The 22,705-nt window shown below is 36.2% G+C and overlaps 1 protein-coding gene and 1 non-coding gene across 3 annotated transcripts in view; one reads left to right on the forward strand and one right to left on the reverse strand.

Moving 5' to 3' along the window:
- The window catches only part of JAK2 (Janus kinase 2), a 107,753-nt gene that overhangs the window by 2,121 nt on the left and 82,927 nt on the right, over window positions 1-22,705 (reverse strand). For both annotated transcript variants that reach the window (XM_027773420.1, XM_006152421.3), the window contains 4 exons: window positions 10,986-11,175; window positions 9,746-9,870; window positions 9,403-9,575; window positions 2,708-2,825 (listed from right to left, as the gene is read on the reverse strand). In XM_027773420.1, coding sequence (XP_027629221.1) covers window positions 2,708-2,825; window positions 9,403-9,575; window positions 9,746-9,870; window positions 10,986-11,175 — 606 coding nt within the window. The remainder of the gene's footprint in view (window positions 1-2,707; window positions 2,826-9,402; window positions 9,576-9,745; window positions 9,871-10,985; window positions 11,176-22,705) is intronic.
- On the forward strand, window positions 15,537-15,671 carry LOC114008538 (small nucleolar RNA SNORA48). Its single transcript, XR_003550055.1, has one exon. It is a non-coding gene; the product is annotated as a small nucleolar RNA SNORA48 (small nucleolar RNA).

The following is a 22,705-nucleotide window of genomic DNA, read 5'->3' on the forward strand; positions in this document are numbered from 1 at the left end:
ACGTAGTATGTTTTAAACTCTTTTCAAAATGAACTATTTTGAGGATAAAAGACTTCCTTTAAGATTGAAATATTTCAGAAAAGACTATTGATTATAGAACCCTTATAATGCTATTTCTATAACCTTTAGTATACTCAACACACATTCCCTGATAAAGACACATGAACTAAAAACATATTTACTTTGGTTTTGTTGTTCCATTAATACATCATATTACATTTCAGTTGAAATTAAATGTTAGCTATAAAACAGAACACAATAAAGAAGAAATATTTAATTATAAATACAATGGAGAGAAAATTTTTGTATGTCCAAAATCCATAAAGTCTAAATTACAAGCTAGGAAAATATTTACAAAAAACATATCATTTATTTATTTTAATTATTATTATTATATATCTTTAAAATTTGCTATAGGGTATGTGTGCTTACCAGAGAGAGAGACAGAGAAAGAAAGGGAGAAAGCAAGCCACCAGGTCTAGAACTTGAACTGTGGCTGACCATGTGGGAGTCCAGTTCTCCAACACTATACCAACTGCTGGCTCATTTATTTATTTTAAATACTGAGAACTCTTAACACTTTGGTAAGAAAAATTGCCAGTATAAAAATAGGCACAGTGTACACATACTCAGTCCACACACCCAGTAAATACATACTCAATCAAACTATGAGATACGCAAATTAAAATAAAATAAATTCAACTTCTATCAATTTGGAAAAGCTGCATAACAATATAATGGCTGGGACCAGCAGTTAGCATAATGGCTATGTCGCTGGACTCCCATGTAATCAACCATGGTTTGTATCCCGGACCTGGTGGCTTAAAACTCAGTCTCTCTGACTCTCTGTCTCTCCCTATATATATAATGGCCAATACTGGTAAAGGATGAAACACATCACTATTCACTGCTACTGAGATGTAGTCTGATACAACCTTTCTGGAAAGCATTTGAAATAATCAAGAACCTTTAATAAAAATAATTCATAATCTTTCACCTACCATTCTAAGTTGATAACCAGAGAAAAATATATTTATATATAAGAATGTTGACTATGTTCACTGAAGTGTCACTTAAAAGACAGAAGAAGGATAAATGACTGCCCATAAATATATATCCTTACGATGGAATGTTACTCAGTAATTAGAAATCATATTTGCAGTAAATAAATACTACTAAAGTAAAATGCCCATATTATAATACTTAATGAAGCATTAGGATAGCTAACTGTAAAGCATGATATTAATTTAAAAAATATATAACAAAATGGAGGTCAAAGAAAATACACCATAATATTAAAGTGGTTAATTCTGAGTAACTGCATTAAAAATGATTTTTTTTCATACTTTCCAATATTAAAAAGTAAAAAGCAATGAACAGAAAAAGTTTACATTTTTGTTTAAGTTAAGAGTTATTTATTTAATTTCATTTGTTATTATTATCTTAATTTGATGAGAGACAGAGAGAGAGAGAGAGAGAAAGGGAAACCAAGAAAGCAAGCCTCCAGGTTTAGGACTTGATCTGTGCTTGGTCATATGAGGAGTCCAGTACCTTAACCACCACGCCACCTGCTGGCTCCAAAAGCTTACCTTTAAATAAAACCAAAAACCAAAAAACTTTCTTATATACATACAAAAAAAAAAAAAAAAACCTTTCTTTTTTTAAATGCATTTATTTATGCATACATGCAGTCAGATGCATGCACTTGTCAGAGAGAAACAGAGAGGGGGAAGAGACACACAGTGAGAAAGCACCAGACCAAGACTCAAATTGAGCAGTTGACCATGTGGAATACAAGTGCCTTAACTACCAAGCCACCTGGCTGGCTGGAAATAATGTACTTTTAAAGTTTTCTTTTCTTTTCTTTTCTTTTTTTTTTTTTTGTTTTTGCCACAGGGCTCATGTGCATGCTGGAGAGAACACAGAGAGAAATAGAGAGAAACTGAGAAATCACCCCCCACACACATACACCCCCAGGGAGAGGCCATGCCTCAATCCCTTCTCTTCCATTCTCTTCTTGGGACTTTGGTCATGCGCACATACACACCTGGCATGATTTTCAAGCCACCAGATCCAGGGCTCAAACTGCAGTCAGTCCTGTGAGAATCCAGCAACTTAACCCCCATGCTACCTGGTAGCACTGAATATTTGTTTTTAACTTATGCAATAATTCCTAGAATGAATGAGCTTATTGTATTTATTAAAAGTACTATTAAGATAATACACTAAATATTGCTCCAACCCTCCTTTTAAAAATTCTAATTTGAGACCATCAGATGGCATAATGTTTATGTCGCTAGACTCCTATCCTATGCAGTTGACCGTAGTTCAAGTCCTGGACCAGGTGATTTAAAACTCATGCCAGGCACATATGTGTGCGTGCCCAAGATCTCAAGAGGAGAAAGGAGGAGAAGGGACTGCGGTGTGGCCATCCCCTCTGGGGGGTGATTTCTCGCTTTCTGTCTCTCTCGGTCTTTCTGGCAAGTACATGTGCCCTGTAGCAAAACAAATAAACAAATAAATAAACAAAAACTTTCAAAAAAAATCCTCACTAATTTAACGGAGATTTTTTAGGGTTATTTTGCTGGATATTGTGTTACAAATTAGCAATAAGAGGTTCTAAAATGAGCCATAGTCTTACTATCACTCTTTGGATAAAGCCTATCTCATTTTAGAAAATGAGAAAGTAAATAAAAAGCACACTGACCGCTGGTGGACTCTTACTCTTCTCAATATATGTGAAAAGTTCATATAGAACCACTCCAAAGCTCCAAACATCTGAAGCCACAGAAAACTTGCTCTCTGTCAGTGATTCTGGAGCATACCTGTAATACACAGAAAACATTTAAAGTTACTTGATATGCCATCTATTGATTTTTTAAAAAAGAATTATTTAATTTTATTATTATCATCATTTTTTTTAAAAGAGAGATTTTTACTATAGGGATTGTACGCTCACCAGAGAGACAGGAAAGAGAGACAGAAAGCGAGAAATCACCTCTAAAGGGGGATGGCCATATCGCAATCCCTTTTCCATTCTCCTCCTGGGATTTTGGGCATGCACACACACACACCTGTTGTGAGTTTTAAGACATAGGGTCCAGGACTTGAACAACAGTCCACTACATAGGAGTCCAGTGACCTAACTGTTATGCCATATGCTAGTCCTTATTATCATCATTTTAAACTTGTTATATGGTATAGGCATTCATCGGGGGGGGGGGAGGAGAAGTGAGAAAACAAGCTACCAGGTCTGGAACTTGAACCAAGGTTGGCCATGAGGGAGTCCAGTGCCTTAACCACCACGCTACCTGCCAGTCCCTTCATCTCTTGATCTTACTTGTAAAGAGTTGTACTAAAAAAAACAAGATGTACAGAAAAGTTAACACAGTAGGCCTGAGGCTGCTATACTCAGAAAGCCTCCTTGCAATGGTGACCCTTGGCTGGTGCATGGGAACTTAGATTTCAGGAAGGTTTCTCAATTCTCCAAATGATAAGAGTCACTCACTATATCTTAATTGCTCATGCAAACCAAATGATTTACACTAACACCTGTTTTCCTTCTGTGAGTCTGGAATTTTGGCATGTACCAGGCAGAAAGTGTCTATGTGACCAGTCCTAATAAAAACTTTGGGCAGTGAGAGTCTAATAAGCGTCCTCCGTAGACAATATTTCACACATGTTGCAATCATTGCTGGGGGAATTAAGTGTGTCCTATATGGTTTTACTGGGGAAGACCCTTAGAAGCTGTGCTTCTTTCCTCCAGACTCTGCTCCACACACCTTTTCCCTTTGCTGATTGTGCTTTGTATTCTTTCCCGCTAATGATTCTTGCCATAAATACGACTATATGCTAAGTCCTGTGTGTCTTAGCAAATCATTGAACCCAATGCCCAAATCCAAAAAAGAGGGAGAAATGGAAGAGAAGGGATTGTAGCATGAGCACTCCCCATGGGAGGAGGAAGGTGTTTTCTCTCTGTCTCTCTGTCTCCAGTAAGCTAATATGTCCCCTGGCAAAATTTTAAAAAATAAGAAAGAAAGGAAGGGAGGGAAGGGGGAGAGGAGAAAAGAGGAAAGGAGAGGAGAGGATCTATTAATCAGTGTTCAGTCCCTTTTCCCCTTTTGCCTCCCCCTGGAGGATGCAACTGCAAGGTGCCATCTTGGAAACAGAGCAGCCCTCACTAGACAACCAAATACACTGGTACCCTGATCATAAATTTCCTGTCTCCAGAGCTATAAGAAATAAATTTCTGTTCTTTGTAAGTTACCCAGTCTGTAGTATTTTGTCATGGACTAAGACAGTGTTTACTATTCATGAAGTTTGCTAAAATCTATTTTATCAATTCATGTTCTAAAATACTTAACATACAATTTACTCAATCTTTCATTACATAAAATATTTAATATTTTCTACTTGTTTGATCATGAGGAAATATGAGTATTTATGACTTTTAAACATGCTTTTAGTTATTTCCCAAAGTTAAACATCAGTGTTCACTACCTGTATCTACACATTCACTGAGGGAATACTATGCCTTTACCACATATCAGACTTCATAACTTATCATCTTAGCTACATTTTACTCTTTATCATTTACTGCAAATGAAGTAACAAAAAATTATTTATCTTAGTTTCATAACTTAATATGAAATAAATTATACTAGATATATACCATGGTAAACTTATCTTGACTACCCTCAAAATTCATCTTTACAGATTTTTAAGCAGAAATACAGGTCTCAAATAGTTTGGAGGCTTTCTTTATGAAAAAAGAATACAAAATTAGGCATGAAAATGATGATTTGAAATTAGAAAAAAAGGAACCTTGGAAGAAAGGGGCCCTGGTGGATATGTCCCCTTGGCTTCATAAAAAACATGCTGCTGTACCTGTGTTCTGCCATTTATTTGTTTTTTCTTAAAAATAATATTTTACATAATATTAATATACTTAACATAATAAAAGATGAAGTCAGACTTTTCTTGCCAGAAATTAAATTTGATTTGTTTATGAGGCCTGGCATTGCCAAATGGTGTGAATGAAAGACATTTTTCATAAAATCAACTACTTTGAGGCTGCTCAAAAGTATGCCATATTTAAATCATATATTTAAAACATGCGTTTTTTTTTCTCTGCAAGTATCACTTTAAAAAGTTACCTTTATGTGAAATTGTATCAGCCTAATATACATTAATTTGAAATTTTATTTTTGTATACTTAACAAAATTGAGAAAATGAATGACTGTACTGGTCGTTCAGTTTGTTTTTGAGAGTCAAAACCAATAAAACTGAAAAAGAATAGATCTAATGAAACTGTCAACTAACAGATAATTCTTAATGGTAGATCACTATATACTTTCCCCCCCATATAACTCAGGAGTCATAGAAATGAATGATATTGTTTAGGGGCTGGAAGGTGGCATGGTGGTTGAGGGCGCTAAACTCCCACATGACTGACTGCAGTTCAAGTCCCAGACCTGATGGCTTGCCTTCTCGCTTTCCCTCTCTCTCTCTCACTCTCTCTCTCTGTTCTTCTCTGGTCAAATTTAAATAAATAAATAAATAGAGTTAAAATAAGTCTTTTAATAAAATAAAATTTTGTCTTAACAAAATTCCTTTCTACTCATCTAGTCAAACAAGTTTGTTGTTTATAGTTATGAAAATAAAAAACAAACATAGAATGTATGCTGAAATTTGCCTCATTATTGGAGTAAATAATATTTATCCAAGAATACATAAACTAACTGGATGGAGGAGTTTCATTCTCATTAAGAAATGTTTCCAATAAAAAATTTTAAGCAATTATCCAAATTTATAATTTACTTAAATGTTTTAGAGAACTTGCATCTGGATAATACCTTGACTAATAACTTAACACAGAAGAAAAATGTGAATCTTTAAAAATTTTATGTCATGGGAAATTTAAAAATTTTATGTCATGGGAAATTTAAAAATAAGTATTAATTTATATACCTATTTTGGCTACAAAGAATATAGGTGGTCAAAAGATTTCTTAATTGTAAAATACACTTTATGTAAAATTTTGAATGAAAAAGTAGAAATATAATTTAAGGAGAAAAGATAAATTTTCCAACAAAAATTAAAGAAACATATAAATAAGAAGTCTTCTATTTCTTTTTAAGTGGATGATGTAAGTATCAAATGGCGGCAGAATTCAGATTCCATTGGACATATTTAAAACACTGATGTAATGGGGCCAGTAGGTGGCATGGTGGTTGGGGCGCTGGACTCCCACATGGCAGACCATGGTTACAGTCCTGGACCTGGTGGCTTGTTTTCTCACTTTTCCTTTCTCTTGCTCTCTCTCTGGTCAAATGAAAAATACTAGTAACAAATAAAATTAAATATAAATAAATAATTCTTTAAAAAATGAAGTACTGATATAGCTGTTATTTAAATGTCAATCACTACAATAATTTAAAAAAGATATTATTTACAACTTATTAACTTACAAAGAAAAAATTTAGGCATAAATTTTAAACTGTGAAATAGTATGATTTTTCAAAATGATTTTAGTGAGTATACATTCATAAAATTGAAAACCAGTGATCTAGATTCCTACAAAAATTGCCTAATTAGCCTCCTTTCTGCTATTAGTCTCTTTTTATTTAATAAATAATTAAATTTTGATGATGATGATGATTTTTTTTGGGGTGGGGGAGAGCTTTTTGCTATAGGGCGCATGCACTCTCCAGACAGACAGAGAGAGACAGAAAGCGAGAAATCACCCCACAGGGGGGATGGTCACGCCGCAATCCCTTCTTCTCCATTCTCCTCTCGGGATCTTGGACACTGGAATCTTGGGCACGCACGCACACACGCCCGGTGTGAGTTTAAGCCACCGGGTCTGGGACTCAAACCGCAATCGACTACGTGGGAGTCCAGCGACACAGCCATTATGCTAACCGCTGGCCTCGATGATGATTATTTTTTAATTTGACCAAAGAGAGAGAGAGAGAAAGGGAAAGTAAGAAAGCAAGCTGCTAGGTATGGGACTTGTACAGTGGTTAGCCACGTGGTAATCTAGTGCCTTCACCACCATGCCACCTGCCGACTCCCATCTTCTTAATACAATGTTCCTTACTCAAATCTTTTGGTCTCAGCCTCCTCTATACACACTTAATAATTACAGAGGTTCCCAAAAAGCTTCTGTCTATATGGGTTATATATACCGATATTTACCATATGATATTAGATACTAAAAACTAAGAAAATATAAAAATATTTAATTCATATAACAATAAACCCATTACATATTAACACAAATAACATTTTTATGGGAAAAAAATCTATTTTCCAAAAGAAAAAAATGTAAGAGAACATCATTGTTTTACATTTTTGCAAGTCTCTTTAATGTTTGATTAAACAGAAGACATCCTTGTAGCCTTTGGCAGATTCTACACATACTCATTTAAAAATAAGAGTAAAAAAGTTATATAACATCTAAGTATTACTATAAAACAGTTTTGACCTCACAGACCCCTAAAAGGGGTGTACAGGAGTTCCATACTTTGAGAACTGCTATTCTACACCAAAAGTAGAGCTATCTTTCTAAAATTTGAATTTTAACATATTGCTACCCTGGATAAAACTTCTAATTTCCCATTTCCACACTGTTTGCTGAATAAAGTCTGAATTCATTAACATGGTGTACAGGGCTTGTTTTAAGTCCAATTATGCTGCTATAAACAATATCTGACACCGGGTAATTTAAAACAAACAAATTTGTTTTTTTCACAGTTCTGAAGGCTAAGAAGTCCACGATTAAGGAATCAGCAGGTTGGGTTCTCTGGTGAGGGCATCACACTACCAACACCTGAATTTTGGAGGGGACACATTCAAACTATAACAGGTCCCGACCCCTTTCCAAGGCCAATTATTCCCGGTTTTTCCTCTGATTATGTGTTTTAACTTGCAAGTTTGATTCTCTTGTTTTTGTTGACCTTTCTATGACATGTTCTTCCTCTTACTTATTTGGTAAACTGCTCAGCAGTTGAAGTGTCATCTTAGTGTCTTCTTTGACTGACTTGAACATTTAGCAGAATTCTTTGTACTCTTAAGTTCTCCTATTATAATATCTACTTTATTATTGCACTTACACATTGCATTGCAATGGTTTGATTATACATCTGTTTTTTCCCAAATTATGAGGTCTAAAAAGAATGTGATTGTGGGTAGAAGGCCAATCTGTTGGTTGAATTTGCCTGCCATTATCACACTTATCATTTTAGTTCAGTCTTCCTATTAAGCCACCTGATGGTCCTCCTTTAACACTCACATTTGATTAAAAAAAATCATCTTACTAGTATTTTAGCAGATGGATAAACCAGAATTAAAGTACATTTGGAATATACGTAAAACCAAAACATTCAACTATAATTTCACCATGCCATTCCTAGAAAATAAAATGTACTGGGGCCAGCAGGTGGCGTGGTGGTTAAGGTGCTGGACTCCCACATGGCCGACCATGGTTTGAGTACTAGACCAGGCAGCTTGCTTTCTCACTTTCTCTCTCTCCCTCTGGTCAAATTAAAAATAAATAAATTAAAAAATAAAAATAAGTAACTCTAAAACAAACAAACAAAACGTGCCATTAATGAATAAAGGTATAAAAAAGAGACCTTGGGGAACCAGCAGTTGACGTAATGGCTATGTTGCTGGCCTCCCACATAGTCGACCGCGGTTCGTGTCCTGGATCCAGTGGCTTAAAACTCACGCTGGGCGCGTGTGCGTGCGTGCCCGGGATCCCGAGAGGAGAATGGAGGAGAAGGGATTGCGGCGTGACCATCCCCCCTGGGGGGTGATTTCTTGCTTTCTGTCTCTATGTCTCTCTCTGTCTGTAGCGCATGCGCCCTACAGTGAAAATCTCTCCAAAAAAAAAAAAAAGAAACCTTGCATCAAAGCATCGATCCACAGAAATGACAATGTATGCCAGATAAAAAAATAGGCTTGAACTCTCCCCACAACTAATTCACAATTTTAACTGAAGTTAGAAAATTCTCTTAAGCTTCAAAGTGTTGTAACAAAAATATTCAATGCCAGAATAAAGCACTATCCAAAAAAGCTTAAAAGCACAAACTCTAGAATCAGACTATCTGGGTTTGAATCTCACTTCTACCATTTATTTGTCATGAGACCTTGGACAATCCTCAGTTCTCTCATCCTTAAAATGGAGATGAGAATAACACATATTTTCCAAGGGCTGTTAGGAGGATTAAATGAGATAATCCATGAAATGTTTTTAGCCAATGTAAGCATATAGTAAATGCTCACCCACCATTATTATAAGTACATAAATGTTAAACTATGAAACAATAACAACAAAAACAAAGCTTTAAGTTTATGCTCTAATATTTCACTTTATTATGCTGAAATTTACTCACCAGAATATGGGACTTTCACCAGGTTCTTTCACTTTATAGTATTCTTTATCTTGTGGCAAGACTTTAGTTAAGCCAAAATCTCCAATTTTAACTCTGTTCTCATTCTCCACTAATATATTTCTTGTTGCCAAATCCCTGTGGATATATCTTTTTGTACCAAGATATTCCATACCCTAATAAGGATAAAATAACATTTTTTCAGCTAATTTTATAAACATAGCAGTTTAAATGCTCTTCCCCTTTTATACTCCCTTTATTATCTAGATAAAAGTCTAGAGAATTTCTAAACAATTATTTCAATATGCTCACTTCATCTACAACAAATAACCCGGATACTAGGTACCTTGCATATCTGAGATGTGTACTGCAGAAGTTTTTTGTGGTCTATCCGCTCTTTATGTTTTTGGAGATAGTCTCGTAAACTTCCATAAGGTAAATATTCCATAATTAATCTTAGGTTACGCCGGCCTTTTAACATACAAAAGGGAATGTATTGTTTTACTTTGGCATATTACACTGATAAAATACCAGAAAATAATCGTACATAAATGATTTAAAGAAACATAAAATCTGAGTCTAAAATGAAAACTGTATTATAAATGAAAGGTGATGGAGTAGTTAAGAACAGACTTTTCAAATCAAACTTTTTCTTTTGGAGAGGTTTTGGCTATTGGGTGCGTGTGCTTGCCAGAAAGATAGAGAGAGACAGAGAGACGAAAGTGAGAAATCACCCCCCAGGGGGGATGGCCACGCCACAATCCCTTCTCCACCATTCTCCTCTCGGGATCTTGGGCGTACACACACGCCCAGCTTGAGTTTAAGCCACTGGGACACGAACCATGGTCAACTGCATGGGAGTCCAGCGACATAGCCATTACACTAACTGCTGGTCACTCAGATCAAACTTTTGAAAAGGAAAAAAAAAAAACTTTAAAAATATTTATGTTTTAGTCTTCTTTAACCCTTTAAGGAAAACCAAAATAAGCTGGCAAGAAAACTTTCTTCCCCCTCATTTATACTGGAAAAGTCTAATATTCAAATAATATTTTAATATGCATTGTGACCAAAACCGATTTTTTTTTAAGGTTTTAATTTTGTAATTGGTTGCATGTACCTGCCAGAGAGAGACAGTGAGAAGGAAAATTTAAAAATCCCCCCCCGCCCCCGACACGGAGAAATGGCCACATCATAATCCATTCTCCTTCATGTTCTTCCTGGGATCTTGGGCAAACACACATGTGCCTAGTGTGATTTTCAAGCCACCAGGACCCAGACTCGAACCACAGTCAGTCATGTGGGAGTCCAGTCTTAACCACCATGCCACCTACTGGCCTCTGATGATTTCTCTCTCTAAAAATGACTCTCCTCAGTAAGCCTGAGGTAGAGACAACAAGTAACTAGCCAAAGACTTTCTGTAATTACAGCCTCTGATCACCAAGCACAAGCTCCAGTCGTATAGAATGCTGCTCTCTCTGCGCAAAGGCATATTATAAGTCGAGATCTTAGACATCATTATATGGTTCTATTACTCAGGACACCTGACATTTCTTTGAGTTAAAAATAAACATCAATGGACAACATACCAGCACTGTAGCACACTCCTTTGTACTTTACAATATTGTCATGCTGCAAGGATTTCAGGATTTCAATTTCCCTTTCAAAGTCTCTGAGGTGCTCTTCAGTACTGTGCTGGAGCTTTTTTACAGCTACCACTTCTCCAGTGTTGTCCTGCAGAGGGTCATACCGGCACATCTCCACACTCCCAAAATTACCCTAAACAACACATTGCATTAGGATGGAAATCTCAAATTTTCTGGACAAATTACCAATGAATTCTAATTATACAGGAAATCTCAGTACCTAGAATTAGCAGATAAAATAGCTAGGCCTCTACTAGGTGACTTTCAGAAGAGGGAAAATATTATCCCAACAAATAAGGGTTATTATGGAATGAATGTATCCCTGCAAAATTTATATTATGAAGTCCTTTTCTCCCATGTGACCATATTTGGAGGTAAGGCCTTGTGAGGTGGTGATAAAAGTTAAATGAAGAAATAAGGGTGGCACCCTTATGGCCATAATGCTGATGCCAACATAACATAGAGACCGCAGAGCAATCTCTCTCACCCGTCTGAGGACAAAGCAAGAAACTAGACTCCTCAAGCCACAAAATAGCCTTCACCAGAAACCAACCCTGTCAGAATTTTGATTTTGGACTTTCCAGCCTCCAAAACTAAGAAATAAACACTGCTGTTTAAACCACATAGTCTTGGCATCATCTTACGGCACCCTGAGCAGGCTAATACAGGGTCTATTAATTTGCTCAAGAAAATTGTAAGTGTTTAGCCTTTGGGGATGTTTCTCTTTTATTTTTTAAAAAGCTCAGTCTTTAAAGAAATCCATTCTCTTTTTTTCTTAAGACCTTTTACACTACACAGAACTGGTAAGCTGACACATACATTTTTTAAAAAGTACACTTGACTCTTCAACAAGGTGGGAGATAGGGAAGGTTGCTAACCTTCCAAGGCAGTCGAAAATCACGGTTAACTTTTGATTTAAAAGCTTAGCTACTAACAGCCTACTGCTGACCAGAAGCTTTGCTGATAATATACACTATTAACATATATTTAAAATGCTATACATTATATATTTTATATATTTGTGTATTATATAGTATATTCCAATAATAAAGTAAGGTAGAGAAAAGAAAATGTTATTAAGAAAATCATACAGGAGAAAATATGGTACTATACTGTATTTTACAATGTATTTATTGAAAACAATCCATGTAGGGAACCAGCAGTTAGCGTAATGGCTATGTCACTGGACTCCCACGTAGTCGACCGCGGTTCGTGTCCCGGACCTGGTGGCTTAAAAAAACTCACACCGGGCGCGTGTGCGTGCGTGCCCAAGATCCTGAGAGGAGAATGGAGGAAAAGGGATTGCGGCGTGACCATCCCCCCTGGGGGGTGATTTTTCGCTTTCTGTCTCTATGTCTCTCTTTGTCTGTCTGGCGAGCGCACGCGCCCTACAGTGAAAATCTCTCCAAAAAAAAAAAAAAAAACCCATGTATAGGTGGATCCATGTAGTTCAAACCTGTGTTGTTCAAGGGTCAAGTGTATAGGGTTTTGGTATTAATCAGATAAATGTATTTTGGATATTAATGCATTCTTAAAGAATAAAACAAAGTAGTTCTTGAGATATAGAATCCTAAGAGACTGTATTTACAGCTACAACCTTGAAGCTATTTTTTAAAGAATTATTTTATTTAACTTTATTTATTTATTTTAATTTGATCAGAAAGGGAGAGAGAGGGAGGGAGGGGGAGAGAGAGAGAGAGAGAAAGAAAGCTGCAAGGTTTAGGACTTGAACCACGGTCGGCCATGTAGAAGTACAGCATCCTTAACCATGATGCTACCTGCTGACCCCTTGAAGCTAATTTTAAAAACCTACACTATATGTAGTCACAGAATTAAATCTCTACTTATATAGTTTGGAAGCCCACATGGGTAAGACCTGGGTCTTAGGTAAGAAGATGCTGTGATCTTTGGTCAATTATATATATTTTGATGTGGATGTTTTGTATGTACATTTAACACTATAATTTAAATGTTATCTTTGCTTGTTTGAAAGGATTAGTGTGCTTACTGGTCTGTCCAGCTATTTGTATAAGCCTACACAGCAATATAGATAAGACCTAGGACTCCTAAATCAGACAGATTAGAGCTAGAATCTGGTCTACTACTTACATTCTTTGTGACTTTAGACAATTAACCTCTCTCTCTAAACAACAGGTTTTTTGGTTTTGTTTTGTTTTTTTAAAGTGGAGGATAATACGTCTACCTTAAATTGCTGTTGTGAGAAATTTATTTCTAAAGAAAAGTGGGAAATAAGAGTTTTATATTCTTTCACTCTACTTAACAATATGTCAATGAAATACATTTTCTAGCGTATAGTCCTTGAAAATATGATTTTAAATTATTGTATATTATCACATGAATGTAAAAAATTTTAAAACTATGGGACCAGCAGATGGCATAATGGCTGCATTGCTGGACTCCCCGTAGTTAACAGTGGTTCGAGTCCCAGACCTGGCAGCTTAAAACTCATGCCAGGTGTGTGTGCATTTGTGCCCAAAATCTTAAGGAGAAGGGATTGTGACATGGCCATCCCCTCTAGTAGGTCATTTCATGTATTCTGTCTCTGTCTCTCTGGCGAGTGCATACACCCTACAGCAAAAATCTCTCTCTCTCTCAAAAAAACCCCAAAAAACTAAAGCATAAACATACGCTAAAAAATACTTTAAAAACTGACGAATTCATTAAAAATTTTTTGATGCATTCAAGTCAGTGCAATGATTATCAAGGATATACAAGGGGCCAGCAGGTGGCATGTTGGTTGGGACACTAGGCTCCCACATGGCCGAAAGAGGTTCGAGTCTGGAACTAGTAGCTTGCATTCTCACTTTCTCAGTTCCTTTCTCTCTTGTGCTCTTTCTCTCTGTCTCTGTCTGATGGGTGCATGTACCCTATCACAAATTAAGTAATAATAAAAATAAAATAAATAATTATTTAAAAGATACAAAAGAATGGACATTTCAAAGTTCCATGATACACACTGTGTAAAAGATCTCAAGACGGGTTTACCAATTTACATTCTAATAAGTGATGGGAAAGTGTCTGACACACCCTTGCTAACAATGTCCATTATAATTTTTCTAAATTTTTACCAATTTGATAGGCAAGAACAAACTTCACTGTTTTAACTTGGAATACCTCTATTTTCTTTTGAAAGAACATGAAAGCAAATACTGAAAGCAAAGAGAAAGACATTGGGTAGAGAACTAGACAGGTTTGGAAATGGAACCAGAGAAATTAAGTCATGGAGAGTGAAAGACCAACCAATAAGAGAAACCACAATGCCCAGCCAATGTTGGAAATCAATTTGCAATAGAGATAATGAGGCAATGAATGTTTATAACTTAATTTTTCTTAGAATAAGAGGTAAAGGCACAAACTGAAACTAAAACAAAACACACAAAATTGCTTGTCCCTGTACTAGGAAAATGACAGGAAAAGTGAAATAGATAATCAAGGGAATAAGGGTGATATTAATTGTAGATACCGGTGAAAGCAGGATTTAAATGGCCTACAAGGAAATCTAGAGAGCTGAATCTAGAAGGTACATAAATAGAATATCGAAGATCTCAGAAAGAAGGATCTGTACATTGGGAAGAGCCAAAAGATACAAAGTTAGAGTCAAAGAGGGATATTTCAGAGTCTGAAATTTCATACAGAATTCAAAGTGAACTCATTTAATATAAACAGGGGTCTGGGGTAGAGAAGTGGAGGAATTTCAAAAAGGCTTGGAAGGGCATTCAAATAATGGCAGGAGTTAAACTGAAGAAGCAGATGGCAAATACCAAAGTTCCCAAGGAATGTGGACCAAGATTTAGTCAATGAAGGGAAGAGGGGAGAATAATAATCATACCCACAGAGGACTAAGAATGATGCTAATACTTTGAAAGTAGTAGTACTGAGGTCCAAATTTCTGAATCCCAGATCTGTGCCACAGGGAAAAGTGAATAAAATGTATTTTAAGTTCAGTTTTAATTGAGGTGAGGAGGTAAAGAATGTAAAAAATACACACATATAGGCATAAAGATAAAGAAAGCAAACAAAAATATTCATTTTGGAACTCAAGTAGCAGAAGAAAATTTTCTCAATAATTTCTTAGTTCTTTTATGAATACTAAATTAAAATGTAAATATTTCAAATAAATAATATGGAATAATGTGGCTTGAAAAATACAGAAATAATTTTAAGTCCCTATTTCTCTTTGGAATATTTTCACCATACTGGTAACTGACAAGAGTACTTTAAAGGAATACAGTATCCCAATAGCTACTCTTTATAAAATGAAATGGTGACACATAGGGATGGCATTTTAGACTGTTACAATAAGGCAATACAAATAGCTGGACAGACCATTAAGTACACCAACTCTTTTAAACAAGCAAAGATAATATTTAAATTAGAGGAAACATTCACATTAAAATAGCTACAATTAACTAAAGATCACAGCATCTTCTTCTGACTCACAGAATTAAGTTACTGCAGAATACAAGTGGCTGTTGTCCCTGGCCTGCGTAGAGTGACACCTGGCTAGTTGTGCCCATCTCTTATCAGTCAGGGACAAAGCAGCCCTGTGTTCATCCCACCTTGGCTTTTGGGCAGTGCCCTTGCCTAGTTCATGCCTTGGACACATGGAAAAAAAAGAATACATGTGGGTTTTAAGTATAGTTTGAAGATGCCTTTCTCAAAGTCCTCTCGGTTTTATATTATGTTTAAAATAATTTTAAATCCATACAATTTGCAAAAAATGAACATGCTAAAAAGTAAAATGCTGAGTTCGGAAGGTGGTGTGGTAGTTAAGGTTCTGGACTCCTACATGGCGGACTATGGTTTGAATCCTGGATCAGGTGGCTTTCTTTCTCACCTTCCCTCTCTCTCTGTCTGTCTTGCTTTGGTGGGCACAAGTGCCCTATAGCAATTTTTAAAAATAATAATAAGAAGAATAAGTCAATAAAATTTTTAAAAAAGTAAAATAGGGGGTCAGCAGATGGTATGCTGGTTAAGGTGCTGGACTCCCACATAGCTAACCACTGTTCCAGTTCAGAACCTGGCAGTTTGCTTTCTCACTTTCCTTCTCTCTCTTTCTATGTCTCTATCTCTGGTGAACACATGTGTCCTATAGCATATTAAAAGATAATAATGATAACAAAGTCAAATAAATAATTCTTTAAAAAATAACATTATAAAACAAAAAAAAAGTAAAATGAAATTAACTCACAACTACAGTAATAAGGAGTATGGTAAATAAATCATAGTACATTTTTTTCTAAAATCCTGTTTTAAAAGAATATTAAGGGGAACCAGCAGTTAGCGTAATGGCTATGTCCCTGGACTCCCACGTAGTCGACCGTGGTTCGCGTCCTGGACCTGGTGGCTTAAAACTCACGCCAGGCGCGTGTGTGTGCGTGCCCAAGATCCCAAGAGGAGAATGGAGGAGAAGGGATTGTGACGTGACCATACCCCTGGGTGGTGATTTCTCGCTTTCTGTCTCTCTGTCTCTCTCTGTCTGTCTGGTGAGCACCCGCTCCCTATAGCGAAAACCTCTTCAAAAAAAAAAAAAAAAAGAATATTAAGGACTGGGGCCAGCAGGTGGCGTAGTGGTTAAAGGCACTGAATTCCCACATGGCCAACCACAGTTCGAGTTCTAGACGTGATGGCTTTCTTTCCCACTTTCCCTTCCTAAATCTCTTTCTCTCTCTGGTAAAATTAGAAAATAACAACAAATAGAATTAAATAAATAAATAATCCTTTTAAAAGGTTAAAAAAAAAAAAAAAAGAGTATAAAGGGGGGACAAGCAGACGGCGTAATGGCTACATTGCTGGACTCCCATGTAGTCAACCACGGTTTGAGTTCCAGACCAGGTGGCTTAAACTCACCCTGGGCTCGTGTCCAAGATCCCAAAAGAAGAATGGAGGAGAAGGGATTGCAGCATGGCCATCTCCCCTGGGGGTGATTTCTTGCTTTCTGTCTCTCTGTCTCTCTGGCGAGCACACGTGCCCTATAGCAAAAACCTCTTCAAAGCAAAAAAAAAAAGAATATTAAGGGACCCAGCAAATGGAATAATAGTTACATCTGCTAGGCTCCCACACAGTCTACCGCAGTTTGAGTCCTGAACCTAGTGGCTTTAACTCATGCCAGGCACATGCATGTGACTGTCCAAAATCCTGAGAGGAGAATGGAGGACAAGGCATTGCAGTGTGGCCATCCCCCAGTGATGTTTCTTACTTTCTGTCTGTCTACTTCTTTCTGGCAAGCATCAGGCCCTATAATAAAAATCTCCCTTTAAAAAAAGGAATATTAACAACATGGGAAAATCTTAATGTAATAAATGAAAAAGTAGCAAAGAACTATAATATATTGGGTTATTAGAAAAGTCATGCATGTTTTTCTATGCAAATGTGCCATGACTTTTTCACTGACCCAATAGAATGTTTTCACTGTTGAAAGTGTATCTGTGTGTAGATGTGCATATTAGAGCAAAGGGAATGCCCCTGTATTTTCCAATTTCTTTATATTTCACTTTCCTAACTGTAAAAATTACTTAAACAAGAAAACACTATCATTTAGTGGGTTCTTTCCTCTTTGTTAATTTAAATTAGTGATATTTTGATACATTCTTTGTTATATCTACTTTTTAAATTTCAGTACATACTGCTAAATTATAATTATCATTGTTCTGCCTCAATATATGATTCACTTATGTGCCCAGTAACATGCTGGGGCTAAAATATAAAAATAAATAAATAAATAAATAAATAAACACACACACACACACACACACACACAAGCAAACAGAAAAGACAAGATTTATAAACAACAAAGGCTATGTGATTAAGAACTAAATTGTATAGAAGAGACAATAAATGCCAGATCCTAGAAAAAAGGAAAATCAAATACAGCTATAGATGCTTTAGGGAAATCTTTATGTAAAATGATGGATACCACTAAGAAGCATTTACTATTTGCAGAAATTTTTATTTCCTATAGAAATAGAATAAAAAATAGAACATAAGTAGAAATTTGTTTCCCTTTAATTCAGGAATATGCTTAGGATAAGATACTTAAGACAGATTGAAAGTGAAACTGTCAAAGTTTTTAGATGTTTTAAGTCAAATTTGTGAATAAACACACACACACACACACACACACACAAGCAAACAGAAAAGACAAGATTTATAAACAACAAAGGCTATGTGATTAAGAACTAAATTGTATAGAAGAGACAATAAATGCCAGATCCTAGAAAAAAGGAAAATCAAATACAGCTATAGATGCTTTAGGGAAATCTTTATGTAAAATGATGGATACCACTAAGAAGCATTTACTATTTGCAGAAATTTTTATTTCCTATAGAAATAGAATAAAAAATAGAACATAAGTAGAAATTTGTTTCCCTTTAATTCAGGAATATGCTTAGGATAAGATACTTAAGACAGATTGAAAGTGAAACTGTCAAAGTTTTTAGATGTTTTAAGTCAAATTTGTGACAAGGGACAGAGACTTACAAACTTTACAGACAGAATTTAGGATAAGGGACGTTCTGACCCTAAAAAATAAATCTGAAGATCATCAAAGCACTTGAAAAGAGGTATAATTTATCTTTAATAGTTTTAAGAAGTTGTATTCTTTAACATTAATTACTTCATACTTAGAAATAAGTGCAAACAATCACTAAAATTTCTGCATTAATTTAACATTAAAATCAAGTTAATACAGAAAAGTAAATGAGCCAACAGACACCATAAGATGCACTTTGTTGTGTGTAACATTTATTTTCAAAGACTGACTGAAAACCTAATTTGAGCCGTAGCTATTAGAATCACTTCACAACCTTATAATTTATACTTCCTAATTCACATCTGCCCCTAAATCAGGCTTAATCACCAGTCATGAAAAACTGTCGATATTTAATGAAGTCATGCCTGAATAACAATGCAATACACAATTCTGTTTACCTATATAATAAGGTAAATGAAAAATGGAAAATTATGTTTTAAGGAAGTTCAATACCCATGATTCTTAAAATATAATGAAAAACATCAGATTTTAAACTAAATAAAAGAGTTATCTGAATAAAAGAGCAGCAAATCATAGGGCAGTCACTGAACTACTAAGTGGTGTTTTTATTAACTTAAAATGACTTTTTAAAGCCACCAACATCTATTACTATGTGGAGATTTGTGTCACACTTCCTTGCATGGCTTATATGCTAAATATTATAAAATATTTAACAACTTGACATACTAATATACTTGTCTAGCAACATTTGAGTTATTATAAATATTAAATTAGTTAAGCCTAAATAATAAGACCTTAAGGTAAATACACAGAGTTCTCTAAAAATAAACATACTCTAATAATACCAGGAGATAGTTTAGAACAAAATTTTATATTATTTTCATATAGACAAGTATACTACAATTTAGTGCAGAATCTTCCAGGAATATTATCTGAATAATTCCCACTTGGTACTGAATAACAATTCAGTGTTATGTCATGTTGCATCCTATATTTAAGATAAATAATTAAAAATGAAACCAAAGATATATAAGGGCCATGTTAATGGAATTTTATATAAAAAGAAATTCGTAATTAGAAAGATATGTGCTATCACAAAATAAAACAGGTCACAAATATAGATAAATAATTACAATGTTGATAGTTGTGATTCATATTTTAGGAAAATCTTAGTGACTGTTATCAGTGTGAAATTTTTTTCTAAAGCTTTTTTTTTTTGGGGGGGGGAGAGATTTTCACTGTAGGGCGCGTGCACTCGCCAGACAGACAGAGAGAGACATAGAGACAGAAAGCGAGAAATCACCCCCCCAGGGGGGATGGTCACGCCGCAATCCCTTCTCCTCCATTCTCCTCTCGGGATCTTGGGCATGCACGCACACGCGCCCGGCCTGAGTTTTAAGCCACCGGGTCCGGGACATGAACCGCAGTCGACTACGTGGGAGTCTAGCGACATAGCCATTACGCTAACTGCTGGTTCCCTAAAGCTTTTTTTGATGAATCCATTTTACTTTAGATTTATTTTCTTTTATTTACTACTATTACTACTACTTGTTTTAGGGCCCATGAGTTCACCAGAGAGACAGAAAGTGAAAAATCCAGCCGCCAGGTCTGGGACTTAAACCATGGTAGGCTATCTGAGAGTCCAGCGCCTTACCCACCATGCCACCTGCTGGGCCCCAGTGTGAAATCTAGAGTATATACTTGTCACACTGTTCTGTAACTGTTAGTTTGCTATTTACCTCTTTTAACTTAGATGTATGCGCCTCAGAGACAGTGACTATATCCTATTCTTACAGTGCCAGTGGAGTACCTGGCACTTGGTAGGGACTCAAATATTTGTACGATATTAAGATCACATCATTTCAAAGAAATAAAACATAAAATTTGAATGTAATTCTGACATTCTTTGAAGAATGTCTGGCTCCCAGAATGCCCTATAGTTTCCTACTCAAGGGTTTAAGAAGTTCTGAGTCTATTAGCTAAGGGAGCATTTTCACTTTGGATTTTGAAATTTGAAACACTGATTTTCTTCCCAGAAAGCAAATAAAGGTCTTTTTCTTTCTTTCTAGCTTTATAGAAGTATAACTGCCAAATAAAAGTTGTATACATTTAAAGTGTGTAATGTAAAGATTAGATATATCTATATACCATATGATTACCACAATACCTGATATATTCCAAAAAGGTAACAATGGAAGATGGTAATGCAACTGAAGAACGCTTACACAAAATTGAATACGCTTACACAAAATTGAAACTGCATGAAAGTATGAGTAGGGAAATAACGGCTCTTGCCTCACATCTGCTCATATCTAGCAGAACGACCATAGGCAAAGGCAAGTTATTCAATTTCTATGGACCTCAATTTTTCTCAGTGTAAAATGAAGAGATTGCTCTTAAATATTAAGTATTATTTCCCAAACTGCTCTAGAGAACAAGCTTTAGGAGAAAAGGAATAGAAGGTTTCGGTGGTCTAATAAATTTTGGACACACTTCATACTACCAAAAAATTGATGCTATCAACACATAATTATGGCCAAAGTCTGCCAGTTTGTTTGGTGTGCTCTAAGATGTTTCCAAATGTTTCTTTTCTTCTAGTATATATACTATTTAAAAATCTCCCCCATGAGTATGGGCCAAATTTACTGACTTGCCTGTAATAAATAGGAAGCAAGAGTGATAAAATGCTACTCATGAGAATGGGCTATACAAAAACTGTGGCCTCCACCTTGGTTGTTCGTTCTTAAGTGCCATGTTGCGGGGCAGTCCTGTAGAGAAGCGCATGTAAGCAAGCATGGAAGTGGACTTTCCCCTAGTCAAACCTTTATATGAGACAGCAAGACCTGGTGACATTTTGATGAGTGTTCTGAGAGACCTTTATCTAGAAATACCCAGCTAAGTTGCTCCCTGATTACTGTTACATATCTAGTAATAGATATGCTCAGATACCTGGACCTATTTTTTTTATATTTTATTATTATTTTTCTTTTTTCATGATAAAGCATACACAATTGCATGATACATCATGTGCACATGCATGTAAGAGTGAGAGCAAGTGAGAAAGAGGTTGAGCACCTTCCACAGTCTAGCCAGGCTGTAATCTCCTTCTTCCAGCCCACTAGATTTCAGACACATTAGTATGTTCCCAGCATGTTTCAGGATGACCAGGCTGGGGATTTGTACCATGGTTACCATGTAGGATTTGGCTACTCTAGAGCAATGCATTACCACTGTGCTACAGAGCCAGCCCAGATCTAGTTTATATCATCATTGCTATACTCCTTCAAATGTTCTCAAGAATATTTTACAGGGAGCCAGCAGTTAGCGTAATGGCTATGTTGCTGGACTCCCACGTAGTCGACCGCGGTTCGTGTCCCGGACCCGGTGGCTTAAAACTCATGCCGGGCGCATGTGCGTGCGTGCCCAAGATCCCGAGAGGAGAATGGAGGAGAAGGGATTGCGGCGTGACCATCCCCCCTGGGGGGTGATTTCTCGCTTTCTGTCTCTATGTCTCTCTCTGTCTGTCTGGCGAGCGCACGCGCCCTACAGTGAAAATCTCTCCAAAAAAAAAAAAAAAAAAAGAAGAATATTGTTAAAAGAATAACAGAAAAGTATTAATATAATTAAATCAATTCTTAATGCAAGTCCCAATTTAGCTCTGGAAAGCAGGGCTGGAATATTAAGATTGTCTTGAGGCCTAAATAAGGGCTTCATATCGTACTCATGTCAAAATCCAATTCATAAGGGCACATAGTACAGAACTCTATACTAGCAAACTTGGGAGAAGAGAGAGTGAGCTTGCCATTATGGTTGGGCCTACTAAGAACTGAGATTTTCCTGCTCTTACTTACAGCATGCCGGCTATTCATGACCATGTGATCTTTTAAAAGACAGTGACTATGTGCTAGTGAATATGATCCAGTCAACATTCTAGACCTTAAGCAATCAGATTCACTATTTCTTCCTGAAATGACTACAGGAAAAAAGGGATGTAGAGGGGCCGGCAGGTGGTGTGGTGGTTAAGGGCACTGGGCTCTCACGTGGTGGATCATGGGTTGAGTCCGGGACCTGGTGGCTTTCTCCCTCTCTCTCTCTCTCTCATACACACACACACACACACACACACACACACTCTGTTGCTCTACTGTAC

The sequence above is a fragment of the Tupaia chinensis genome, unplaced genomic scaffold, assembly GCF_000334495.1.
Source record: "Tupaia chinensis unplaced genomic scaffold, TupChi_1.0 Scaffold000354_1, whole genome shotgun sequence".
In the NCBI taxonomy this organism is placed as follows: domain Eukaryota; kingdom Metazoa; phylum Chordata; class Mammalia; order Scandentia; family Tupaiidae; genus Tupaia; species Tupaia belangeri.